Source organism: Lonchura striata, chromosome 1 (genome assembly GCF_050655825.1).
Source record: "Lonchura striata isolate lonStrDom1 chromosome 1, ASM5065582v1, whole genome shotgun sequence".
In the NCBI taxonomy this organism is placed as follows: domain Eukaryota; kingdom Metazoa; phylum Chordata; class Aves; order Passeriformes; family Estrildidae; genus Lonchura; species Lonchura striata.
The window spans coordinates 105,607,102-105,628,975 of record NC_140703.1 but is presented as its reverse complement, the minus strand read 5'-3'; the positions used below and the strand labels follow the sequence as shown (position 1 = coordinate 105,628,975).

At 39.8% G+C, this 21,874-nt stretch overlaps 1 protein-coding gene across 1 annotated transcript in view; it reads right to left on the bottom strand.

Moving 5' to 3' along the window:
* PDK3 (pyruvate dehydrogenase kinase 3) overlaps positions 1-21,657 on the bottom strand; it is a 50,468-nt gene extending 28,811 nt beyond the window's left edge. The window contains exons 1-2 of the mRNA XM_021552978.3: positions 21,465-21,657; positions 3,057-3,198 (exon numbers count right to left, since the gene is read on the bottom strand). Of these exons, the coding sequence (XP_021408653.2) occupies positions 3,057-3,198; positions 21,465-21,570 (248 nt within the window). The 5' untranslated portion in view covers positions 21,571-21,657. The remainder of the gene's footprint in view (positions 1-3,056; positions 3,199-21,464) is intronic.
* Positions 21,658-21,874: the final 217 nt, after the last annotated feature.

Here is a 21,874-nt window from a genome sequence, read left to right as displayed (position 1 = left end):
TCCCTATTGCTTGCGAAAGATACACACACATTAAGTTCTGAACTCAAACTGGGACAGAGCTGATGTTTTACCTTTACTGAAATGCAAAACTATGATTTTTGGTTTGCTCAGAGTTCACTCTGGGCAATGCCAGCTTTATTCAGGAAAGTGTAGCTGAGCAGTACAAAGGAAGGAGAGTGGTCTTGCCTCTCCTCAGTGCTGCACACATCAGGCTAAGGAACCCAGAAAGGAAGGAGAAAAAAAACCAACAGGGCACCTTTCCCAAGAGCAATCAAGCAATCAGCTGTAAAATGGGATAGGCATCGAAGCACAGGAAGCAAAGTGCCTCCAGCATGGCCATGGAGATGGATTGGAGAAGGAGAGAACAGGCCTTGCCTGCAGCAGGGAGCAGCAAAACCAGGCTGCCTCCCAGGGGAGCCACAAGGGTGGGAAAACTGACACAATCCGGAATGTTTGCTGGCTGGAAGCAGAGAGAATTGACGGGAAAGGTTCAATCCTCACTGTAGGCAGGCCTGATTTCTTATTTCTCTATTTTCAGAGCCACTTCAATTTAAAAGTCTAATAAAACCCACCTTTAACATTAGGACCTTTTTATATTAATCTTTGGCATGCTGGCATTAAGGAATAGATTGGGAACTCAAAAGTTAAAACTCCAGATAATTTTGAGTCTCATCAAAAAAACATAAAAATATACACTTGCTAGTGTGAAGTTGTAGCAAAAATGAAACAAACATGCTTGTGACTATAAAAATTACTAAATATTAGCAAATAAATATATTAAAGTAAATAAGGAATTAAATGCCTTGATAACTTGTGCCAAACGTACAACAGATTTTTGCTTGCCTATTAATGAACTGCCAAGCTTCCTCAACCTATGGCATAGCAAAAACAAAGGATCGTGGAGTCTGACCCTCAAATAAAGATTTTCTTGAAGCAGTTTTGAAGTGCATCAATAAGGGTTTTTTTCATTTTACAAGCTCACTTAACAGCTGAACAACTAAATTTGTATTCATTTGTTCTACTACATAAAAATCAGGAATTTCATTCTGGGTATCTCTAAACTTTAGGTTCAGAAACTAAAAATGTGTTTCAAAACCTGCTATCAGCATAGCTGCATAATACTCAAGGTCATTCACACTGAAGTTAATAAAACTTTGGCCTTTCTAAAATATAAATGTAGAAGTAAATTTTGCCCAAGGTTCACCATCAGGACTTACAAACTACAGGTAAATTTTTAATTAAGTAATTAAAAACCTCTGAACAGAAAAAGAAGAACTAAGCTCTTTCAAATCCACACCTATAATCGGGGGGGGGGGGGAGGGGGGAAGCTACAATTACTTTTCTTATTTTTAGCATAAGATAAAAATATTCTCACATAATCTCAATGAAGATACCCCTTTCCACAAAAACTCTTTGTTAACTATGGATCAAAATTACAAGAAAATTATGGAAAACACTTTGATTTCAAACTTCCATCTCTGGGCTTGATGTCCATTCTGATTTCTTCAGCACATTTCAGTCTGGTATTTTAGCCTGTCCAACAGATAACTACTGATCTACAGCTGTGATAGTGCAAACCACATTGTCATATAACACAATACTGCTTTTTTTAATTTGGAGTTTTGGGGGTTTTTTTACCTTTTTTTAAAATCGGTAATATCTATTGTGGCCACAGAAATCATCACAAGTCCTCAAACCTCTCCAACAAAAATTCTGAAGGAGGCCTCCACTCTGAACTCCCATTCAGTTCCTTTGCCAGAGGGACCCAAATGTTGCTTAGCTCCGTATAGGCAGGGCAGAAGCACAAGCCACAGCACAAACATTTGGATTAGAAGTATTATGCTGCAGTCACTACAGAAAAAATATTTCCTTTTCTTCATTCACCTCTTTGCCCACATTTCATTAAAGACAGCTTCACAAATCAACCAGATTTCATTATAGACAAAGCTTCACAAATCAACCAGATTAGAAAAGCCTAAAAGGCCTGCATATTATCTACTCTTTCCTACAAGCACAACAACTTCCTGTGACATCAGACAGACAAGCCTTCAAACCTTGCAAGCTGCCACCTAACCACAAAGTGATTGTGTGGCTCCACATTTCACATCATCTCATTTTCTCACTCACTTTAAGCACTTCATCACTGTACTTGAAGTGGTCATCAAGACATCCACTGCTACCTTGCAAAGACAAACACAATACCATATATCCTAATTTAACTTTCTAAGTCTGAAGGTTGAATAGAAGACCCAAGCCAGCAGTCAATGTACAGTCAGCACAGAAGCTCTTGACTCAAGGGCTATGACTGAATTTAACACAAGCCTACAACAATAGTTACTTTTACAGTTAAATAAGCTGCTACTCACAAAGTGACTTCTGTTGTATACTGCAAAAATATTTTTACAAAAAAGTATTTGCAAGATATTAACAGGTAAATGGATAATCAGTTCCCCATGAACAATGATTTTTTTGTGCTTATACATCCAAGGCAGCAGTCTCTAAATCTCAACAAAAATGCAATTAGGCTAGAAATTACCATGGAAAAGATGGCAGGACTTTGAATCACTTTGAATCCATGCTAGTTTTTACAATGGAGAATGTTGTTTACTGGATGACACGAGATTTTTGACACATTCCATAACTTACACTGAATACCCAGTTGTTTTTAAAGATTTACCAGTGAGAAAAACAGATGAGGTTTTAACTTCCTGTTAGTTTTTTTGACAAGGGAAGAATAAGGAGAAAGAACAGCTGTTTCAAGAAGCCATGAGTGCAATATGGTAAGGAATATTTAAAAAACTTGCTCTGGAAGCTACAGACTCATTTGAATTAACCTGGGAGACAACAGTATGTTTTACTAACTTACAAATCCTTAGCTAGGATCCAGATTATAGTATATAGTCAACATCAGACAGAAGATGAAACTTCATTTGACAAGCCACACTATAAACAATTCAAGGCAGAAAACTGACCGATTCAGAAGAATGCAGCAATTCATAGTTGCAAGCAGAACACATACAGTGTTAGTTTTCCAATCCACTTTTTCTTTAACTTACCAACTCTGTACCAGCCCAACCGAAGGCCTGTTCAGTAAATTATCAGGCAGCAAATTGACTTCCCTCATGGTGTTCGCCAGTCGCACAGGAAGCTCCTTCCGCAGGAACATGTACGAAGTCTTCTCGCAGGCATTGTCACGACCTGCCAGAAGGAAGGAAAAACAGACACCCATTGCAGCAGATCACATTTTAGACTTCCTAATGTTAGAAGCTTTAAAAAAACCACCTGTGAAAATAAAAAGTTTTAAAGCTATTTCAGTACTCACCTTTACTTTCTTCTCGCTCATGAGACACATTTTAAGCTTTTACCTTCCTAGAGTTTAACACTTTTTGTCTGACATTCTTCCACATTTCACATCATCTCATTTTCTCTCCCATAAACAAAAATCTCTCATCATGTAAATAAAATTCATCAAATACCAAGTATTTGATATTACCTGGAAATAAGACCCCAAAATACTAGTTTTTATTGATACAACTTTTATACTAAAGAGAGCTTTTAAAAAGTAAATGCTGCACACATAAGAAAGGGAAAGGAGTGCAAACAAACGAACAAAACAATGACTACCATTTGCTGATGTTTCATGTCACAAATTGTTCAACCTTTAGTACTTTAACATTTGGGCAGCACCTGGTGAGACCAGTGCAGGCCATCATCCCTCCTAGGACTGACCTATTAGATTCTCACTAGAGACCTGGAAGAAGTCCAGTGCTTATCACCACACTCTCACTTGAAAAGGTCTCAGCTAAGATGAACTTTCACTTTTAGAACACATATTTCAAGGCCAGTATTTTGAAAATAACACATAGAAAAAAAAATCCCAACCATACAGTCAGAAAGCAAATAAATGGATCCAGCAAAATAACAATACCTTGCTGCAGACCTAATGGTAACAACATTCATTTTCTGAAGCCAACTTATACAAATTGACAGACTGACATGACTAAGTGCAATCTTAAGCTAAAGTAGTTACTGAGGATACCACAAATATTTAAAAGGACAAGATATTATGCCACTTGCCCAAGTTTAGATGTTTTAGTTTAGATGGAAGACCAGACTTTTACTTAACATAGTTTTTTGTGTTTTGCATCCTTTAACAAGTGAAGAAAGTTATATCATAACTAATCTCTAAAGAATCCAGGTAAATTAATTTATTTTTAAAGTTCATGTTTTACTTGTAATGAACAGCTAGGATTCTGCTTTCATCTAGGAAAAGAGCAAAGGTCTTTTGTGATGATAACCAGTTCAACCATCTGCAAAATTTCTGAGTGAAGGCATAATGTGAGAGCTGTAAATTATATTCAAGCAAACCAGAAAATGTTAAAAGCACTGCTAGGCACATAATCACTGAGATTTACAATTTGCAAGATTCAAGTACAATGCAACCAGCACAATCAAGGAGATACTTTTTGAGACAGTCCCATTATAATCACAGTTTTCACCTTCTTTGCATAGGTAGCGTGGATTGATGGATTAGCTCCCAAACCCTAACATTTGCCTGGGGAATATGCAGGAAGGATTAAGACTTTTCTTGCTCATTTGGGTATCATCAATCTGGGGCTCATTAAATTCTGAGAGTGCTACCAAATCCAATACAGTTCTTCCAGTAAACGTTTGGACCTATTTTACTTTCTCCCATTTTCACACCTCAATTACAAATACACACATCCTATCAAAATTAGACAAAGGAAACAAGACATTACATTGTTTTCTGTGTAGCACAGTAATGACTTCAGAGCTCAATCTTTCAAGTAATTTCAACAGAGGACAGACACTTGTTTGTTCACTAGTCACTATACAGCAGGTCTTTAAAAACTGAGGCTGAACAGCAGGAAAAACTCTGACTCAGCTCAGTCTAAACCTTATGATGGAAAAACCCCACAGAACAAAGACAACACCTGTTTCTTCCCAAGAATAACGGAGATCAAGTGCAGTGATTCTCTAGGTGACAGAAAGCAAAATGAATAAAAGACAGCCCATGCAGAAAATTAGAAAATTATGAACAAGAACTCACAGCTCATGGGTTGTGCAATGCAAATGAAAGCTGCTACAGGCAAGCATGACTGCCTGAAGAGACCCACACCCTCTCTTCCCACATGCAAGGGCACATCTCCATGCAATCTATCTCACCCCAGCAGCTATAAGCCATCTCCTTTTAAGGAGCTGCCTTGCCCTGTTGTACAGTTACATTTTAGCTACAGAGCCCTTTGGGGTCCCTTTGCATGTTCAGTGCAGAAGAGAAAAGGAAGCTCTGTTTTAAGACTTCCCTGCTTACAAACTTACACTTCAGTGTAAATTCAGCTTATCTGTCTGGCTTGGGGCACATGGTCTTTGTATCAGCTCCTTAGCTGCACTCAGTTTACCTGAGAGCCTCCAGAGAGCAGCTTCAGCATTTAGCATCAGGTCAGGTACCTGCCTGCCAGACAGCACATGCATGGCAAGAGAGAATGGCTACCCACCAGGAGCAGCAGTAATCAGATACCCTCCAGCTTTCAAAGCAAAGGCAAACTGTGTCCTAACACTGCTCCTTGGCTGCTGTTCTCACAGCAACACCTGGACAACCACTTCCATCAAAAGAAGGGACATCACACTGAGTAATAAAGTCCCTTAGTCTGTATGTTAGGTATTTTCTTAATATAATTTATTATAAATTATATGATAGTTGTGATAAAGTCAGCATGTGATAAAGTCAGTCTAAGTTCTAAAGATATTTCCAGAAAACAGCATTCTAATAAGCTGCAATGAAACTTCTGCAAGTTTAGCCATAGTCAGTTTAATTTTTTTTTTTTTTCAAAGGCTGGCTTTAATTTTTTTCTAGCCATTCCATCTATTTTACAATATATACAGCAATTTTTCTGATTTTGTTCTGACTCTAGTAGGGTCAATATACATTGCCAGCATCAGGCTTTTGTCTGAAACAGTACAAGCTAAAGCCAGTCTAAATCTATCAGTTTCAGTTAAAATTATTTTAAAATCACTCTCTTAGGGTTAAAGTGGAAGTTAAGTTTGTGAATAATACCTCCTTGATTTACACCTCAATAAGTTACTCAAGAACACAAATATATGAAACAATGACCCGCTTACCTTTGTATGAATTCAAATGGAAGAAAGAAGAGTCATCCTATGCCCTAGTGCAAACTACACTGCACTAGGCATCAAGGGCTGTATTTAGCTTGTATTTAAAAAAATTTAAACTCTGAAAGTATGCTTTTAAGAAAGTGGAAATGGAAATACTAGAAGACTCAAAGTGAAACACTTCCTATCCACAAAGCCATGAAGAAAATCAAGTAAGGCATCTCATGTTATACAGGGTTCAGAATCTTGCACACATCACCACCATTTGTTTCCTACTGCCTGTAAAACAGCAATAGTTGATTGCAATTGAATAATAATTCAGGTTTGTGGCTTCAAATGGAATAATTGTGCAGAACAAAGTCAGGCATTGAAACAAGTTTCTTTCAACAAGTATCACATTAAAGCAACAAAAAGAACAAACCAGACAGGATGCAACCTCTTTGTTACAGGTCTGCTCTACTGCAGGGAACAAAGCAATCCCATAATACTCTTCCTGGTAGAAAATAACCCTATAAAGTAATTACATTTTCTAAGGGATTAGGTGTTAATTCAGGGTCAAGAGGCTAGATTATCTTCAGATTTTTACTCTTAATGAAGTTGCACTTTCAAACTGATTTAAAAACTCTAAGAACATACCTACAGTGCCTCCAACTTAACCGAGAATTTGATCCAATGGGATAAAGAAGCACACATAAAATATCCCTCTCTACTGGTAAATTACACAAATTTTTGAGCGTCTTCTAAAAGCATAGATGGATGCAAAAGAAATCAAGACAACAACAATAAGACAGTCTGTGACACAGGAATGAGTGAATCTGATGGATTCACCTAAAAATAAAGAACGCAGCCATGCTCTCCAAGGCCTCACAGTTCACTACAGAGAAGGCAGCAGTAACCTATCAAGAACCAAACAAGCATTGGACTCAAACTGCAGAAGATTCAACTCTTAATCTGCACAGACTTCCTGATGGTAAGCACCATAAAAGACAGCAACCAATCTGATTTAGACATGTCTTTTACTAGTGAAGGTAGCCATCTGCCCAAAATTACACTAATCTAGTTGATTCAGTCTCTGAAATGAGATTAGACTGAACACAGCCTAGTATTCAGCATTCTTTGTAGCCCTAATTCTCTCATGACCCAAGAGGAAGAAAGCGATTACCTCATATTTTGTTAACCACTTGCAAAGAGAAAGCAGTGCAAATTTGCACAGGGAAAGAAGTAAAAAGTGGAAACTCTGAATCAAGTCAGAGTTAGAAAAAACACAGCAGAGACTGCATAAATTAAATTATACACTAATAGCTACTTTGACAGAAATATGACAATAAAAAGCAAGATATCTGTGAAGGAACTAATCCTGTAGTTATTACTATTGCATGCATAGCTAGCACAAAAACTGAAAGAAATGTGAAGTGTCACCACAGGTTTAGAAAAAAAAATTAACTGTTTAATAGATATTCTACCACCTTCAATCTTCTGAACAATCTTACCTGTCTGGGCTCATCAGTTGCTCTATGTAAAAGTCACACAGAAAAGCATATTCATGGTCTCCTCTCTGACAATTTCAAACCTTCAGCTCAAAACTAGCATGAAGGAGAAACTGTGATGCTGATCTTGAGTCTATTTTGTTTAAAAACAAGTCAATGTAATACCATGAAAATAAGAAAATACATCAGTCAAATATCTAAGCAGAAATCTCCTGGACTTTACATCAAACTAAGAATTTTCTATTTCTATTTTTTCAGTGTAGCTGCTGTACACGTGACGGACACAGGGCTTGTAAAAATACCATGGGAGTGGTAGCTATACAAACACTGCTGTGGAATGGTCACTGTTCACAAGAGTGAATGTTGGTGGATTTGCTTATGCAGTGAAATATGATAAACCTGAAGAATGATGTGACTGCCACAGCAAAAGTTTAAGTTGAGACTATAAGCAAGCTTACACATTAAAATTTAAAAAGAGTTCACCCAGAATCACATTTAATATTAATCAATTTTTCCAGATATGAAAAAGTGTTACATGCTTCCACCAAAAATGAATCATGCCATTTATTCAACTAGACAGGTATCAGAGGGAGAAAAAAGCCTAATTAAAACGTAGCAATAAAACAGGACCCAGAACCTTTGAGGTAGCACAGGTCACAAAAGCAGACTTGAATGAATTAGAATTTCTGAATGTAATGCCATCAGAAGGGAAAATATTCAAATTGGAGTGTTTCGGGGTTCCACATCAATGTTATCACTGGTGGACCTCCTGTTCAAAGGAAACTCAGGAAACAGAGTTCTACTCTCAGTTTTCTCTACTACTCTCTCCTCTCTGGATTCAACTCTTGTCTAACATTTACTCCTCTCTTCTGTTTCTCACTTTTACCTTTTACTCCACAGTGCTGAGAAATGGAGAACAAATTACTCTTGCAAAGTTCCACTTCGACAAAACTTTTGTTCTGGTTCCTGCAACAAGAAGTATGAACAATGCAGAGGCTTTTCACACACATGCAGCAGGCCCTGATCTAATTCTGGCAAATTCTACCAACTGCCAGAGCAATACTGTACTGTACAAGATCCACATTACAACAGGACTGGTTCCATACATTAGTTCCATTTTGCTGCAGAAGAGGGCAGAAATGCTTTAAGAAACTATGAACTCTGCTTCCAACGCTCTCAGCTCAGCTGCCAGATTCCCACATTCATGAATACCTGTTTGAGAACAGACTCCTGCAACAGTCCTTCACAATGATTGTCAAAGTCACCTAGTTCAAAAACCTACTACAATTGCCACATCCCCAGGTTGTCACTGGACTGCCAAGGTCACATCATAAAAGCATCAGTAGTTTCTGAATATTAACTCATCTGTCAGAGGAGGCAGGAAAAGACAAAACAAAGCGCTCTTTTCAGTCTTTGCACTGCAGGCAGAGGTCTAGTTCTCTCCATTAATTATGTACTGAACAGCAGAGACAGATACTGTACTACTTTGAGACTCAAAAGGAAAGTCCCACCTGTTGCATACAAGAGACTCCATCCAGAATCCATAAAAACAAGATCAGAAACTACTACTGTTGCTTTTAGATAGGGCAAAATAAAGGAAGAAAGACAGGAAAGGAGGAGTGATCAGCCATACCTACTCTCTCCTCTTGAGCTCCCAGAATATTTCATAGCTCCTGTATAGGCAAACAAAACAAAGTGAAAGCAGAAGGATGAATAAATCTTCAAAAGAATATGCAAAAAGATCAATGCATTAGAGGAGACTGGGCAAAAGCTAAAAATAATAACTTGCTGCTGAAGGTAGGAAAACAGAACTTAAGAAGAATAATTGAATTTCAATGATTACACACCACATTTCAGGAACATGGGCTATTTATTAAAAGACAAACAAGCTATGCTTGCAGTCCTAATAAATGTGGCTACAAAGCAAAACCCAGCAAAATAAGCCTGACTTTAAAATCATTCCTATGCCCCAATGGAAATGATTATATTTTCAGCATATTTTCTAGATATTTATCTCACCAAGCATTAAAAATACATAAAGTACACAGGGTTTGTTTGCTTGCTACCAGACAGGGCTTTATAAAACCCAATGAAGATGATGAAGCAAGTGGAAAAGGAACACATAGAATAAAATAGCAGATAATGACACTTGTTGACCCTCACTCCCTACCACAGACTGCATCTAAAAAAATCTGTATTTTGAAACTGGACCTACCAAGCTGAGAAATTCCAAAGTTTCAAAAATGAAACTTGAAGAATTAAAAACAAAAGTATTTTTATATCTAACTTAACTATAATAAACATATCACTTTTATGAAGTCAATTAAGTTCTGGCAAACAACTAACTCCAGAAAACCAGCCTAAAGCCAGAGGAACTGAAGTCTGCAAGTAATCTTTCCCAAATACTTGTTTCTCTTTTTCAGCCCAACTCCCAAGCCTAGTTGGGCCTTTTCAGCCTAGGGGAAAGCACACCAAGAGTGTGCTTAAGTCTTCTCAATCTGCATGGTTTATGTTCACAGGTGAGAACTCAATTATTACCACTGTATGGCCATTGATTTGCCACTCTGTGCCATTCCACTGCTAAGTGAAATCCAAGCTAGGACACCCACATGTTATTTAGCTTTCCAGTTCATTTACCAACAGTCACATGACAGAGCCTATGGCTAAAACAAGGGCTGAAGTACTGAAACAGTTGAGCTTAATAAACTCTTTCCAATTTATGCAATTCAAACACCACATTGAAGAACTCTTTGACTAGCAGGGCAACTGCAATGTTCACTTTCTGTTCCAAAGGAAAATTTCAACACAGCATTCACTCAGGAGAATACACTAGCCTATATCCTGTTGTGTGAATGACCAGACTAAATCCCATTCATAATCAAGGTCTAGACTTTTGAACTTATGAAGTTAAAAAGTAAATACAGCTACTCTTCAATTTGTATACAGAAAAAAATACTTACCTCCACTTATTTCCAAAACCCCTAAGTGAGCTGGCTAATGTCTCGTGTATTAATTACTATGCTGATGTTAAGGAATACCACTGCCATCGACAAAAGTCAGTTCATGTTTTCATATAAATGCAGGTAAAGAAAAAATGCCAGCTAGCTGTCCTCAGACATTCCATGTTGAGCTAGGACAGCTCAACATGGACTGAATCATTACATTTACTACCATATTAGCTATCCACTAATTTAATAATAAATAATAATAACAACAATATATAACTTGTCAACTGCAGTAAGCCTGTTTCAAGTAAATGGTGCTCTGTATGAAACTGACTGTGCTGGAAAGCAGCTTAACTTACTGCTGTTCTGAAACAGATCGACAGGAGGAATTAACAGATGCACAGTACTCTGCAATCATTAATTTTAACTCCTACAGCCAGAAAAGACCCAAGTGAAGACATGTCTGTCCCTCTCAAGAGGAATGGATTATCAGATACTCACTTGTCAAAGGTATAAACCAGCACTGTGTACTGTTAAACAGAACAACCCAAATTAAAATAAAAGCATGAAATTTTAAAATAGGCTTCCCTGATCTAAAACTAATGTTTAACTGCTTACCACTCGGCTCTAACAAACTAACTTTTAGAGCATTTTAATGCATTTGCTAAGAGACAACACAATAATCAAAAGTACCTATAAAGTTTACTGCAGAGGCACTCAACCAGTTACTGACAGGCTGTACTATTTTTAGACACACAGACCCAAGGCTGTATTTCCTTTGAGCAATTTGGGAGTAGGCTGAAAGTCAGGTGAATAATTTCACAGCAAAGCTCTGTCTCGCCATTATCACAGGCACTCCCCACAGAAAATGACAGGCAAAGAGCCAAAATGTTCTCAGGAGAAACCACAGCCCTGATCAGGTTCTTGATCTTAGAAGGACCTGTGCAAGCCAGACTCCTTCCCTAGGAAGGCACAAGGAGCTTGTGAAACAAAGAACCAAAACAAGGCGTCCCTGCAGGCTGCATCAGCTCCTCTCCCGTCCGCAGGGAGAGCAGCTCAGAGCGGCGCAGAGGGCACGGCAGCCCTGGCCTCCACTGCCACGGGGCTCTGCGCCTTTCAAACAGGACACCTGGAGGAAACAGGTCTCGTGTTTTGCTCTGGTGAGATGCAAAATTTTAAAACAATTTTTTTTTTTTTTTTTAATGTAGAATGAAGCTTAAAGCACCAAGCCAAAGAAATGTTTTTCCCCCTTCTGATGCTTGCAACAAACTGACCAGAAAAAAAATGATTTGTGCTTCTTGGGTCTTATAATCACCTCTTCCTCCCAGAAGAGGTAAAAATGTATTTCACACTGAGGATTATAATTAGATGTTCCAAATTTTTAACACTCTCCCCAAGCTCTCACAACTTCAACAACTCCCTTCCTAACCTTTATGAAAAACTTCCATAATTCTCTCTAACCATTCCAGAAAAATACAAATCCCTGCTTTATCCTCTAGTTCCTGACAACCTGCCAAAGAAAAAGCTATTCCAAATCCCCGGCATAAATAAAATTAATGTTTATGAGCAAAGACTCACACAATTAAAAACAATTACATAAAAATACTGCCAATACGACATGCTCCAGTTTCCCTTCAGTCTCACTGAGGTGAAATGTATTAGACTGTTAAACATCTTGTTTCAAAACACCTCTGATAATTAACAAACCATATTACAAAAAAGATTAGAGGATTCTTCTATGTCATTGCTAGTTATCAGAATTTGAAGGTATTGTTGCAGTCTATAAAAATCTTTCAGAAAAGCATAAACAAGGACTAAACCAAACAAGTAGCAGTTGAAATGTAAATTATTTTTAGCAAAAAACCCCTGCCTTTCCCTATTCACAGTTTTAAATCTAATTCTGAAAAATGCCAATTATAATTTGCACCAGCCTACTATTTTAATTAAGTTAGTGAAAATATTTATAATACTGTGTCACTTTTTTTTACATTGACTACAAACTAACAGGAAATAGTTTAAATAGAGCAAAGAAACGTGAATGTCACATTTACATAGAAAGGTTTAAAGGAAACAAGAGCAAACAGCCTCTTATAACACACAAAGCATCAGAAAAAAGAGAACTAACCTTAAGAGTCACAGTTCATCGCTCTAATTCATCCTTTCAACCTAATATTTCTAAAAAGAAAAGTTACATTTAACTGATTCCAGAAAAACACAAAACTCCAATTATTTTTAAAAGGATAAGTAGCAGCCTGCAAAATATTTCAACAGTTCTGAGAAGAAGGTGGCTTTTAAAAAAGGCCATTATATTAAGCATAACTGGCAACAAGAAAAGCTGTTCTAATATAGTAACTGTAGAATGAGATAAAACAATTCCTAAATCTGTGCCTAATTTTATGATGGATTATGTTGATTTAAGTTAAGGGGGACTGGAAACATACCATCCACTCTTCACAACACAGTCCTGTGAAGATCAATGATTGCTACTGCAACGTATTTTGAATTGTTCTTCACCGACATTTGTGTGAGCCCCTGCTGGAGCCAGTTTTCCCCACAGTGCCCAGAAGGGGCTGTTTGTGCTACGGCTGAACAGGACCTGCAAGCTCCTGAAGGGCTTCTCTCTCTCCTGCACTCAGTGCCTACCCCAGCAAGCAGGGCTGGGGTGGGTAACAGGCTGGATGGGGACACAGCCAGCACAGCTGGACAAAGGGATCTTCTGTATGACATGATGACATGCCCAGAAGTAACAAACTGGTTGGCTTTGTCCCCCAAGAAGTCCATCACACAGTGACTGGCTGGGCACAGCTCTGCTTCTGAGGGTGGTGAGTGACTGCCTGTGCATCATTTATTTCTCCTCCTCTTTGCTTCACTTCTAAAATTGTCTTGTTCTCAACCCGTAAGTTTTCTCATTTTTGCCCTCCCTTTTCTCTCCCCATGCCAGTGGGAGTGGAAGACAAGGAAGCACCTGGGTGGGTGCTCAGCTGCTGGATGGGGTCAACCCACCGTAACACTGAACATCTGCAACCTCACCTTGCAGTTATTCTATTATTTTGTACATTTATTTTGTTTGTTTTTAATTAAAATGTCTTATTAATTAAATAAGACATGGGGCTGTGCCAAACTTCATAAAAAGCCAGGTACAGCACCTATTGCTACTGCTTTAGCACACACCAAATTAACTAGGAAATTAGGCCAGGCCAACACAATCTATTGTCTCTTTACTACCTCATTATCTCTTGGTGCTTATCTGTGTAATACTTCATTATTAGCTCCATCTCTTTCAGCTACTTCAGTCAACCTGATTTAACTCTAATGTCCTCCTCTTCCTTTCCTCTGAAAAACAAGCAGTGTATTTTCCCACTTCCAAAACCTTGGGGCCATCACCATTCCTTATTTCCATGGAGACCATAAGCAAGAGCTGTGCTGCACCAGGCCACACACATTTGCAGAAGAAAGTGTTCAGCTACTCACAACACACAGAACTGATTTACTTCCACTGGAACCCACTAAGCCAAGAGGATACAGACATATTTCAGCTTATCTAAAATTTGGGTCAGGGGAGAATTGTGATTTCCTTTGTGTTTCTGGATCCAATTCATCATTTAATCTTTTTCTGGAGACTGAGGCAAAGATTAATTCAACGGACTATCATTATGTACTTACTTTCATCAAGTAAATGTTTCACTTCAGCATTCTCCTCCATTACTATAAATTATCTCAACATCTTTTTATCTACTTTTCTATCCCATGACTTTTCACCTTGACTGTTATTTGTACTGCAACCCAAGACAGGATGTCCTTGCTTCCTGCTTTCATACGTTTTTTAATCAACAGTATTTCTAGAAATGCTAACAGTGCTCTGCTGCTTTTTATCTTTTGTCTACATCAGATTTGCTCTTTCTCACACTGACAGATCTTCTTCTACTCCTCCTTATGTCTTAGGAAAGACCCTATTATCCTGTTTTCTTGGCTTTTGGAAGTTACGCTATTTTTTAATCACTGGCTTTCAGTTATTCCATTCCATAGAAGGAGTACTACCAAATTCATGTTCATTTTAATAAAGATTTAATTTCAGATTTTCAAGTGCCTCCTTATTAGTTTAAATCTACTCTAAAGAAGGCATTACAACAATTTCTACCAGTTGCTAGAAGAAAAAAATGTCCCAAACACTCTTAGATCTTCAAGAGTTGCAAATACTATCTTTTTGTCCTGCTACAAAGAAGCTTCCCAAGTCCTCAATTTCTGCCAAGCAGCATTCTCCATTGCTTCTGCTACTTGTAAAAAAGAAATAAACAAACCCATTGGCATTGTTTATTGCTTCATGCAGATGGGGAGTTCTTGTCCTCCCTCCTTCACCCACGGCATTCAGCTGTGTGCTTACACACCACACCGTCTTTCAGGGAATACAAAAAAGCTCAAGCATGCAGACACATCCATGTGCAGGGGAAGTTCATTCCCTTCCCAGCATCCCAAGGCACAGGATTGCACAGCTCCTCTGATCAGTCCATAGACAAAGAGAATCCAAACTAAGAAATTTTCTGCTGTTTTGGGAAACAAACCTCAAGCAATTCCATCATCTTAAAGATGCTCACTTGTAGACTACTAGCCTGTGCTTACAGGCAAGAGTGGCCAGTCAAACCAGGTACTGAAGGCAGAATTTTCAATGCTTAGGCTCTATAAGGAAGAAAAAAAATTACCTTGGTGATCCAGTTTGATCATCTATAGCAATTTATGACATTTGTACTATAACTACACTAAAATACTGAATTCAGAACATATGAAGCCTCAATTACTCACAGAAATTAAGTATTCCTTTATTGAATAAATACTCTGTAAAAGTGACTGATACAGATAATTCTGTAAATGAAATGCCTCCTAATCTAGTATTACAGAGCACTCCCAGACACAAATCTCTATCATACCACAGTTCAATAGTGACTGCTGAACAAAGTTACCTAACCACAATGACTCTTCCAGACCTTCAAACCAATCGATATTAGGCCTTATAAAGCCCCTCAATATTATATATAGTATTAGAACATCACTGCCTGCCAGCAACTGGCAGCTGTAAATAGGAACAGGTTATAAATAACAGTTGCATCAAAAAGGCTTCCAGCTTACTTGCTATTCTACAGCCCATTCAAAGGAAACCCGTTTTAATGTTCTGAAATGTAAACTTTATCCATGCCCGGATCTAGGGAATGAAGGACTGGACATGGAAAAGTGGTAACTGCAAAAGAATTCAAGAACAAAAGCAGGCAGATGATCCAGCTTGCACATCCAGTTGTCACTGGTAGTCTTTCAAGGTAAAAACTAAAGAGCAGCAAAACAATTTTATTCCAGTATTCCACAAAACTCCTGAAGGGATTATATTTAAAGTTCTACAAGACAAATTAGAAGAACAATACTGAAAATTCTGGAAACGCCACCAAAGTTAATTTCATGGTATTTTCATAAGGCTGCAAATAGCTCATTTAATGTATTTATCTTTATAAAATAATGTAAAATAATTCCTCTACAACATACATATCCCCCATAGTGAAAATATTCTAGGCATCAAAGGATCCCAACCTACCAAGAAAAGCTCTAATGAAACTGCTGGATGGAAGCTGAAGCCAGTCAGATGAAAACAAAAGACAGTAATGTCTGATTAGCATTCATCTTCCTGATCCCACTCAATGGTCAGCATACCAATGGTTAACATCTGTGCTAAGAGGACATTTTTGTTTTAAAGACGCATTTAAATCAAGTCTAAGATGTTAAGAACAACACACAGAGAGCAGCAGAAAAAGCACAGCTGCAACCAATAAATAACAGGTAATTATTTAATATCTTTTTCCCCTAAACTCTGCAAGGGCTACAGATGCACAGTCTCTCCACTAATGTTCTATTTTAAAAAAATAGAAATATTCCAATATCTTTTTGTGTAAAAAAATTCTCCAACAGCCATCTTCTAAAGATTGTATTTGGGGCATGTTTTGATCTCCACTTTCCTACCCTACACGTTGTTCAAATTGTATCTGCCAGCTACCTCTCCAGTTGCAGGCCTTCAGCTCAGAGCCGTGCCTCTACCAAGAAGGCAACATGAGGCATAAACACTCTTGCAAAACCCCAATCTAACATTGCTCATACAAATGGCAGCAACCAACAGCAATGCTGGTACCTGGTTTGCTCTTTAGGTCATTTTGGAAGAGGCCTACATGTCTCCCCAAGATGTGCAAGTTTAATAGATATGACAAACTAAACTATATCATACCAAAAATTGTATTTGAAAAATGGCAAGGATCTACTGATCATGTTTTCCTCCAGATATGCCCCAGAGCACAACAGCTCCATGCACTCATTGTGATTATCTGCTGCATGCTCAGCTGTTCTCAGTACAGTAAAATTACTAAATTACAGCCTTTGTGATATTTTTCAATGCCACTAACTGCAGCAGTCACCACAAATATTTTGATTATAACCTGCAAAATCAGGATCTCCTAAGTCACATTCCACAACAAGAATTCACTGTGATTCACTAACTTCTGTCTTCAGCACAAGCACAGCTTTTTTTATCCAAGCTCATTAGTGATACATGGACACTAATATATAACACTTCAAAGAGCTAATAAAACAACAAGTTTAACCCCTTAGGTACACAAGTCATCCAAAACATTTTGTTTGAAACATGAAACAAAAGGGGACAGAATATAGCTAGGTATAACTGGCCAACAAAGCTTCAGCAGTAAACAAGCCCCAAAAGCAGATGGTTCATATTTCTGACAAAACACACCTCAGACTCAGGTTTCAGGCACTTGGTCAGCTGAGCAGCAGCAACAAGAGGATTACAGGAGTATAGTATCCTGGCACACATTCACAACACAGCACTAACACAGCTTCAAATGACTCTCATGCATGATCAGAGGATTACACCATTTATACTTCACTCATCTCTTCGTTTGTGCTTAATTATATGTAACCTTTGCAGTACAACCATTCATCTGACAAATCATTTGTCAGGAACTTTACTGACAGCTGAGGCACCCCTCAGTGAAGGAGCAGCTCTGTGGCTCTTGCCAGCTGGGGCAGGGTTCACTCGTGCAGCTCTCCCAGGCTGCAGGGCAAGCACCAGCAGCTCACGTCTCTGGGTGTCTTCTTTAAATGCTACGACACTCCTAGAAAAGCAACTCTACTTTCCTCAAACAGACAGGTTATTACTTCCCCAGGCAAGGGATTGACCAATTGGTTACTCATGTGTGTGGTTGCTGATTAAGTATTGGGTATTTTGGATTAACCTGTCACTGTCTAAGGCCTATTTTACATGCTGAAGCAAGGCTAAATTGAGATGCTCCATCAATATGAATCTCCAAAAGGGGCATTTTTTTTTCCCTCAAGCAGTCTAGCCCCCAAAGTGTACAAAGATCCATGGACCTGAAGGGTTGATGACATCTCTACTTATAAGTTGATTTCGGAAAAGATATTTTAGTAATTAATTTAGTCTAAGTCACTAAGGTATGCCTGCACTTGGAAATCTAGAAAAACCAACTTCCTGAGGAACTACTGAAGTTTGGAAGTACACAGCTGAATCCAATTGGTAAATTTTTGAAATTTTTTCCAGAGCAGAATAATTATGGAGGCCTGGATAAACCCAGAGTGACATGCTAGCATTAAACAAGGTCAAAATTTGTTTATATTGAAACACACTTACAGAAGGTCATGCTTTTGCAAAGGAATGAGACTGTACAAGAACCTTGGGAAACACACTTTATAAGAAAACAAATTGCCTGAACAGAATTCAGGAGTGTGCAAACAGAAAGCATTACACACAGAAAGAAAGAAAAATGCTGCACAGAGTGAATGCTCAGACTTTCTGACACAGAGGTCCCAAGCCCACGGCACAGTAACCTCTGACACACTCACAGCAGCTACAAAGACAGCTGCAAGCTCAACAGGACATGGATGCAAAGAGGACTCAGCTACAAAGCCAAGCAAGTGTCACTGCCTTAACTACTGCCTTCTGGTTTGCCTCACAGGTTTTTAGTACTAGCAAGCTACTTTAAACAAACTGTCTCTTATAGTGGTTTAAATAGCTGAATGAAGCAGAGAAAGTTTTAAAACAAATGTCATTAATTTATATGACTGGAAAGAAATAGAGACTCTACAGCCTCGCTATGCACACAACTGTGTTCCATACAACCCACACTGGTAGTCAGTAATTTAAAAAAGCCCAAGCTGCACTTCAATACACATTGCTGCCAACTATCTTTGAAGAGACTCTTCAGCTCATAGGAAATACAGTTTCTCTCCCCTGGCTCACCAGAATTTTACAGTTCTGTAAGTCAACTCACTCTAAACCAATACAGCCAATATAAAATGGACATAAAGAACACATTGTAGTTTCACCATCATCAGAAATCAAGTTGAAAAACTTTCTTCACACAAATCCAAATCGCAGTACGTGTAAATTCTGTATGAGAAATGTGCATCAGACAACAAAATCAGACAACCATTATAGGGTTATTCACACATATCCTTTGGGCTTACTCTTCTTCAGCATTTGTTGAAAATTCAGCCACGTTTTTGTAAAACTAGCACTACATTCATGTAGCTCAATTAAAAAGACCATTTATTTGAAGTGAGACACCAAATAGCCTCTATAAGCTGACCACAAAACAGTGTCTTCTTCCCATCAAACATTCTTACAAATAAACAAGCACCACTGAACTGCACCTTGAGTATTGTGCTCCTTATGCTTGGCATATTTTGTCTCTTGAATACTTGTGTCCTGTGACACCAGCAAATTCTTTTTTGGCTAACTCAATACATAAGCAACACAGTTCCCTGACATGGTGCATATTGTTCAGGCCTTCCACACCTCAAGTGGGAAAACTTTTGCACTATCACTCACATTTTCCTTTAGGCCTATGAAGACTCCAGCTGAACTTGAAATTACCCAAAGCTGTAAACAATTAGGATCACGTAAGTTAAGTAACTACACTGGGTTCCATTTATTTCCTTAAACTGCTGTAATCTTCCTACTTGAGTTTTCCCAAATAAATACAAGCATTAAAGAGTAAGTAAGTGAAGATGTTAAGTGGCCCATAAAACTTATTAAGATTAAGGTGATAGGTTTAGCAAGGTTGATATAACATAGACCTACTAATTTTAGAAACTCCTGGCAACCTTTCAAGACTAAACCATAGACTTTTTTTTCTTCAGAGGTTTTAAATGTCAGTGACTACATAGCTTCCCATCAGTCTTAAGACATGAAGACCCTTAAATACATGGCCACACATACAGAAGATTCCAATGACACATCCAGTGAGAACTGGAGCATATCTAAAGAATAAGGCTGGCCAGGCTGTAACTTCCTGTTCTTGCTCTGTTCATTTCCAGTAAAAGAAGCCAGACTTAAAGTTGTAAAAGAAAACTACTTCTTCTGAAGAATCACAAGACCATAAAGTAATACAGGCACTACAATGTTAAAACAAGTGCATAATGAAAAAGCTGCCACAGAAGAGATGTCCAAAGGCAAACAGTAACGCTGGGCAACATAGAACTGTAGAAATACTTACCAAAAAGCAAAGTTTTGTCCGAACATCCAAGGCTTTAAAGCAAATCTTGAAATCTTTACACCTCTAGTCACAACTGAAAAGGCTCACAAACACTAATACTTCCCCAGCAACAATTCAGAAACCCAACTTTCAAATAAGCTACAGTGACACAATTTGTTTAGTGCCAGGGCTAAAATAAAGATGTTCTAAGATTTAGGCCGTTGTTCTTGTCAGTACAGAAAGACACAGCATAAGAAGCACCAATGCTAGAGAAGAAGCCCAGCAGCACAGGAAGGGGTGGGGAAGAGGTAACAAACTCAGGTGAACGGAGAGCAGAGAAAGAAAGCACAACTTCTACTCAGGTTCTCCTTTAAGTGGAGACAGGGGGTTTTGTTGGGTTTTTTAACAGTACAAAATCCTGTTTCACTGAGACATCTATCAAGCCCATTACTGGCTTTCTGTACTTACAGCATTCTTTCACTAATACCATTACCATAATTGTGCAATTGTATTCACTTTTAATCACTTTCTGGCTGAACACTGGCTCATGTTTGTCCCTTACTGTAAGAGTGTAATGAAGAAACACTCTGTGTTAAGCTTCATGACGTTACACATGGCCTTTTTATTCACTTTACCAGCAATATTTATAGGTTAATAAAATCTCAACAATTCTCGTGTCAGAGAGCAAGAGTCAAATAACTTCCGATACAGAAATGAGTTTATCATTATCTAGATGGAAGCATGTTTTTTAACAACACAAGCCACTCCTGGATTTCATTCCAGGGCTTCTGAAAAGAAAAATGCTATTTATCATCAGCAACATTTCCTGAAGTGCTCATGAATTTTACACAAACAGGTCTCCTATACACGTGAGGTTAAGAGTTCACGTCCGAGCATTAAGTAAGCCGATCTCAGCACGGCAGATGCAAATGTTCACGCTCAAGACCATTACTTTACTCTCTCCTTCACTCGCTAAGCTCACAAAACATCAGGTCAGGAACCCTTATGCTGACCCCCATCCCAATGGTACCCGTGTCAGGGATAACGCAGGAAGGAGGAGCCAGCCCGCCGCTCCGGCCCCTCGGCGAGACGAGCAGCGGCTGTCCGCCGGTGCCGACACCGCGCCCGGGCCCGGGGCTGTCCGCGCGGGCCCTGCGGGGCCCCGGGCCGGGCCGGGCCGGGCCGGGCCGCGCTCCCGATGCGGCCGAGGAGCGGGGCCGAGGAGCGGGGCCGAGGAGCGGGGCCGAGGAGCCGGGCCGAGGAGCCGGGCCGAGGAGCGGGGCCTGCGCGCCGGCCGCCACCGCCGCTGCCCGGGAGAGCCGCGGCGACCCCCGCACGCCCTCACCCCGCGGCCCCGCACTCACCGAAGTCGAGGAACTGCTTGATGGAGAGGGGCGAGGGGGAGAAGCGCGAGTAGTACTCGATCTGCTTGGGGACGGGGCTCTTGAGCAGCGCCCCGCACAGCCGCATGGCGCGGCCCGCCCGGCTCCGCTGCGCTCCCGCCGCCGGCGGCTCCTGCCCGGGCGCGGCCGCTCCGCGCCGCCCGTCGCGCTCCGCGGCCCGGCCCGGCCCGGCGGGAGGGGCGAGCGCCGAGCCCGCTCCGCGCACGCGCACGCTGCGCGCGGGGGCGGGGCGGGAGCGCGGCCGCGGGGGCGGGAGCGCGGCCGCGGGGGCGGGAGCGCGGCCGCGGGGGCGGGAGCGCGGCCGCGGGGGCGGGAGCGCGGCCGCGGGGGCGGGAGCGCGGCCGCGGGGGCGGGAGCGCGGCCGCGGGGGC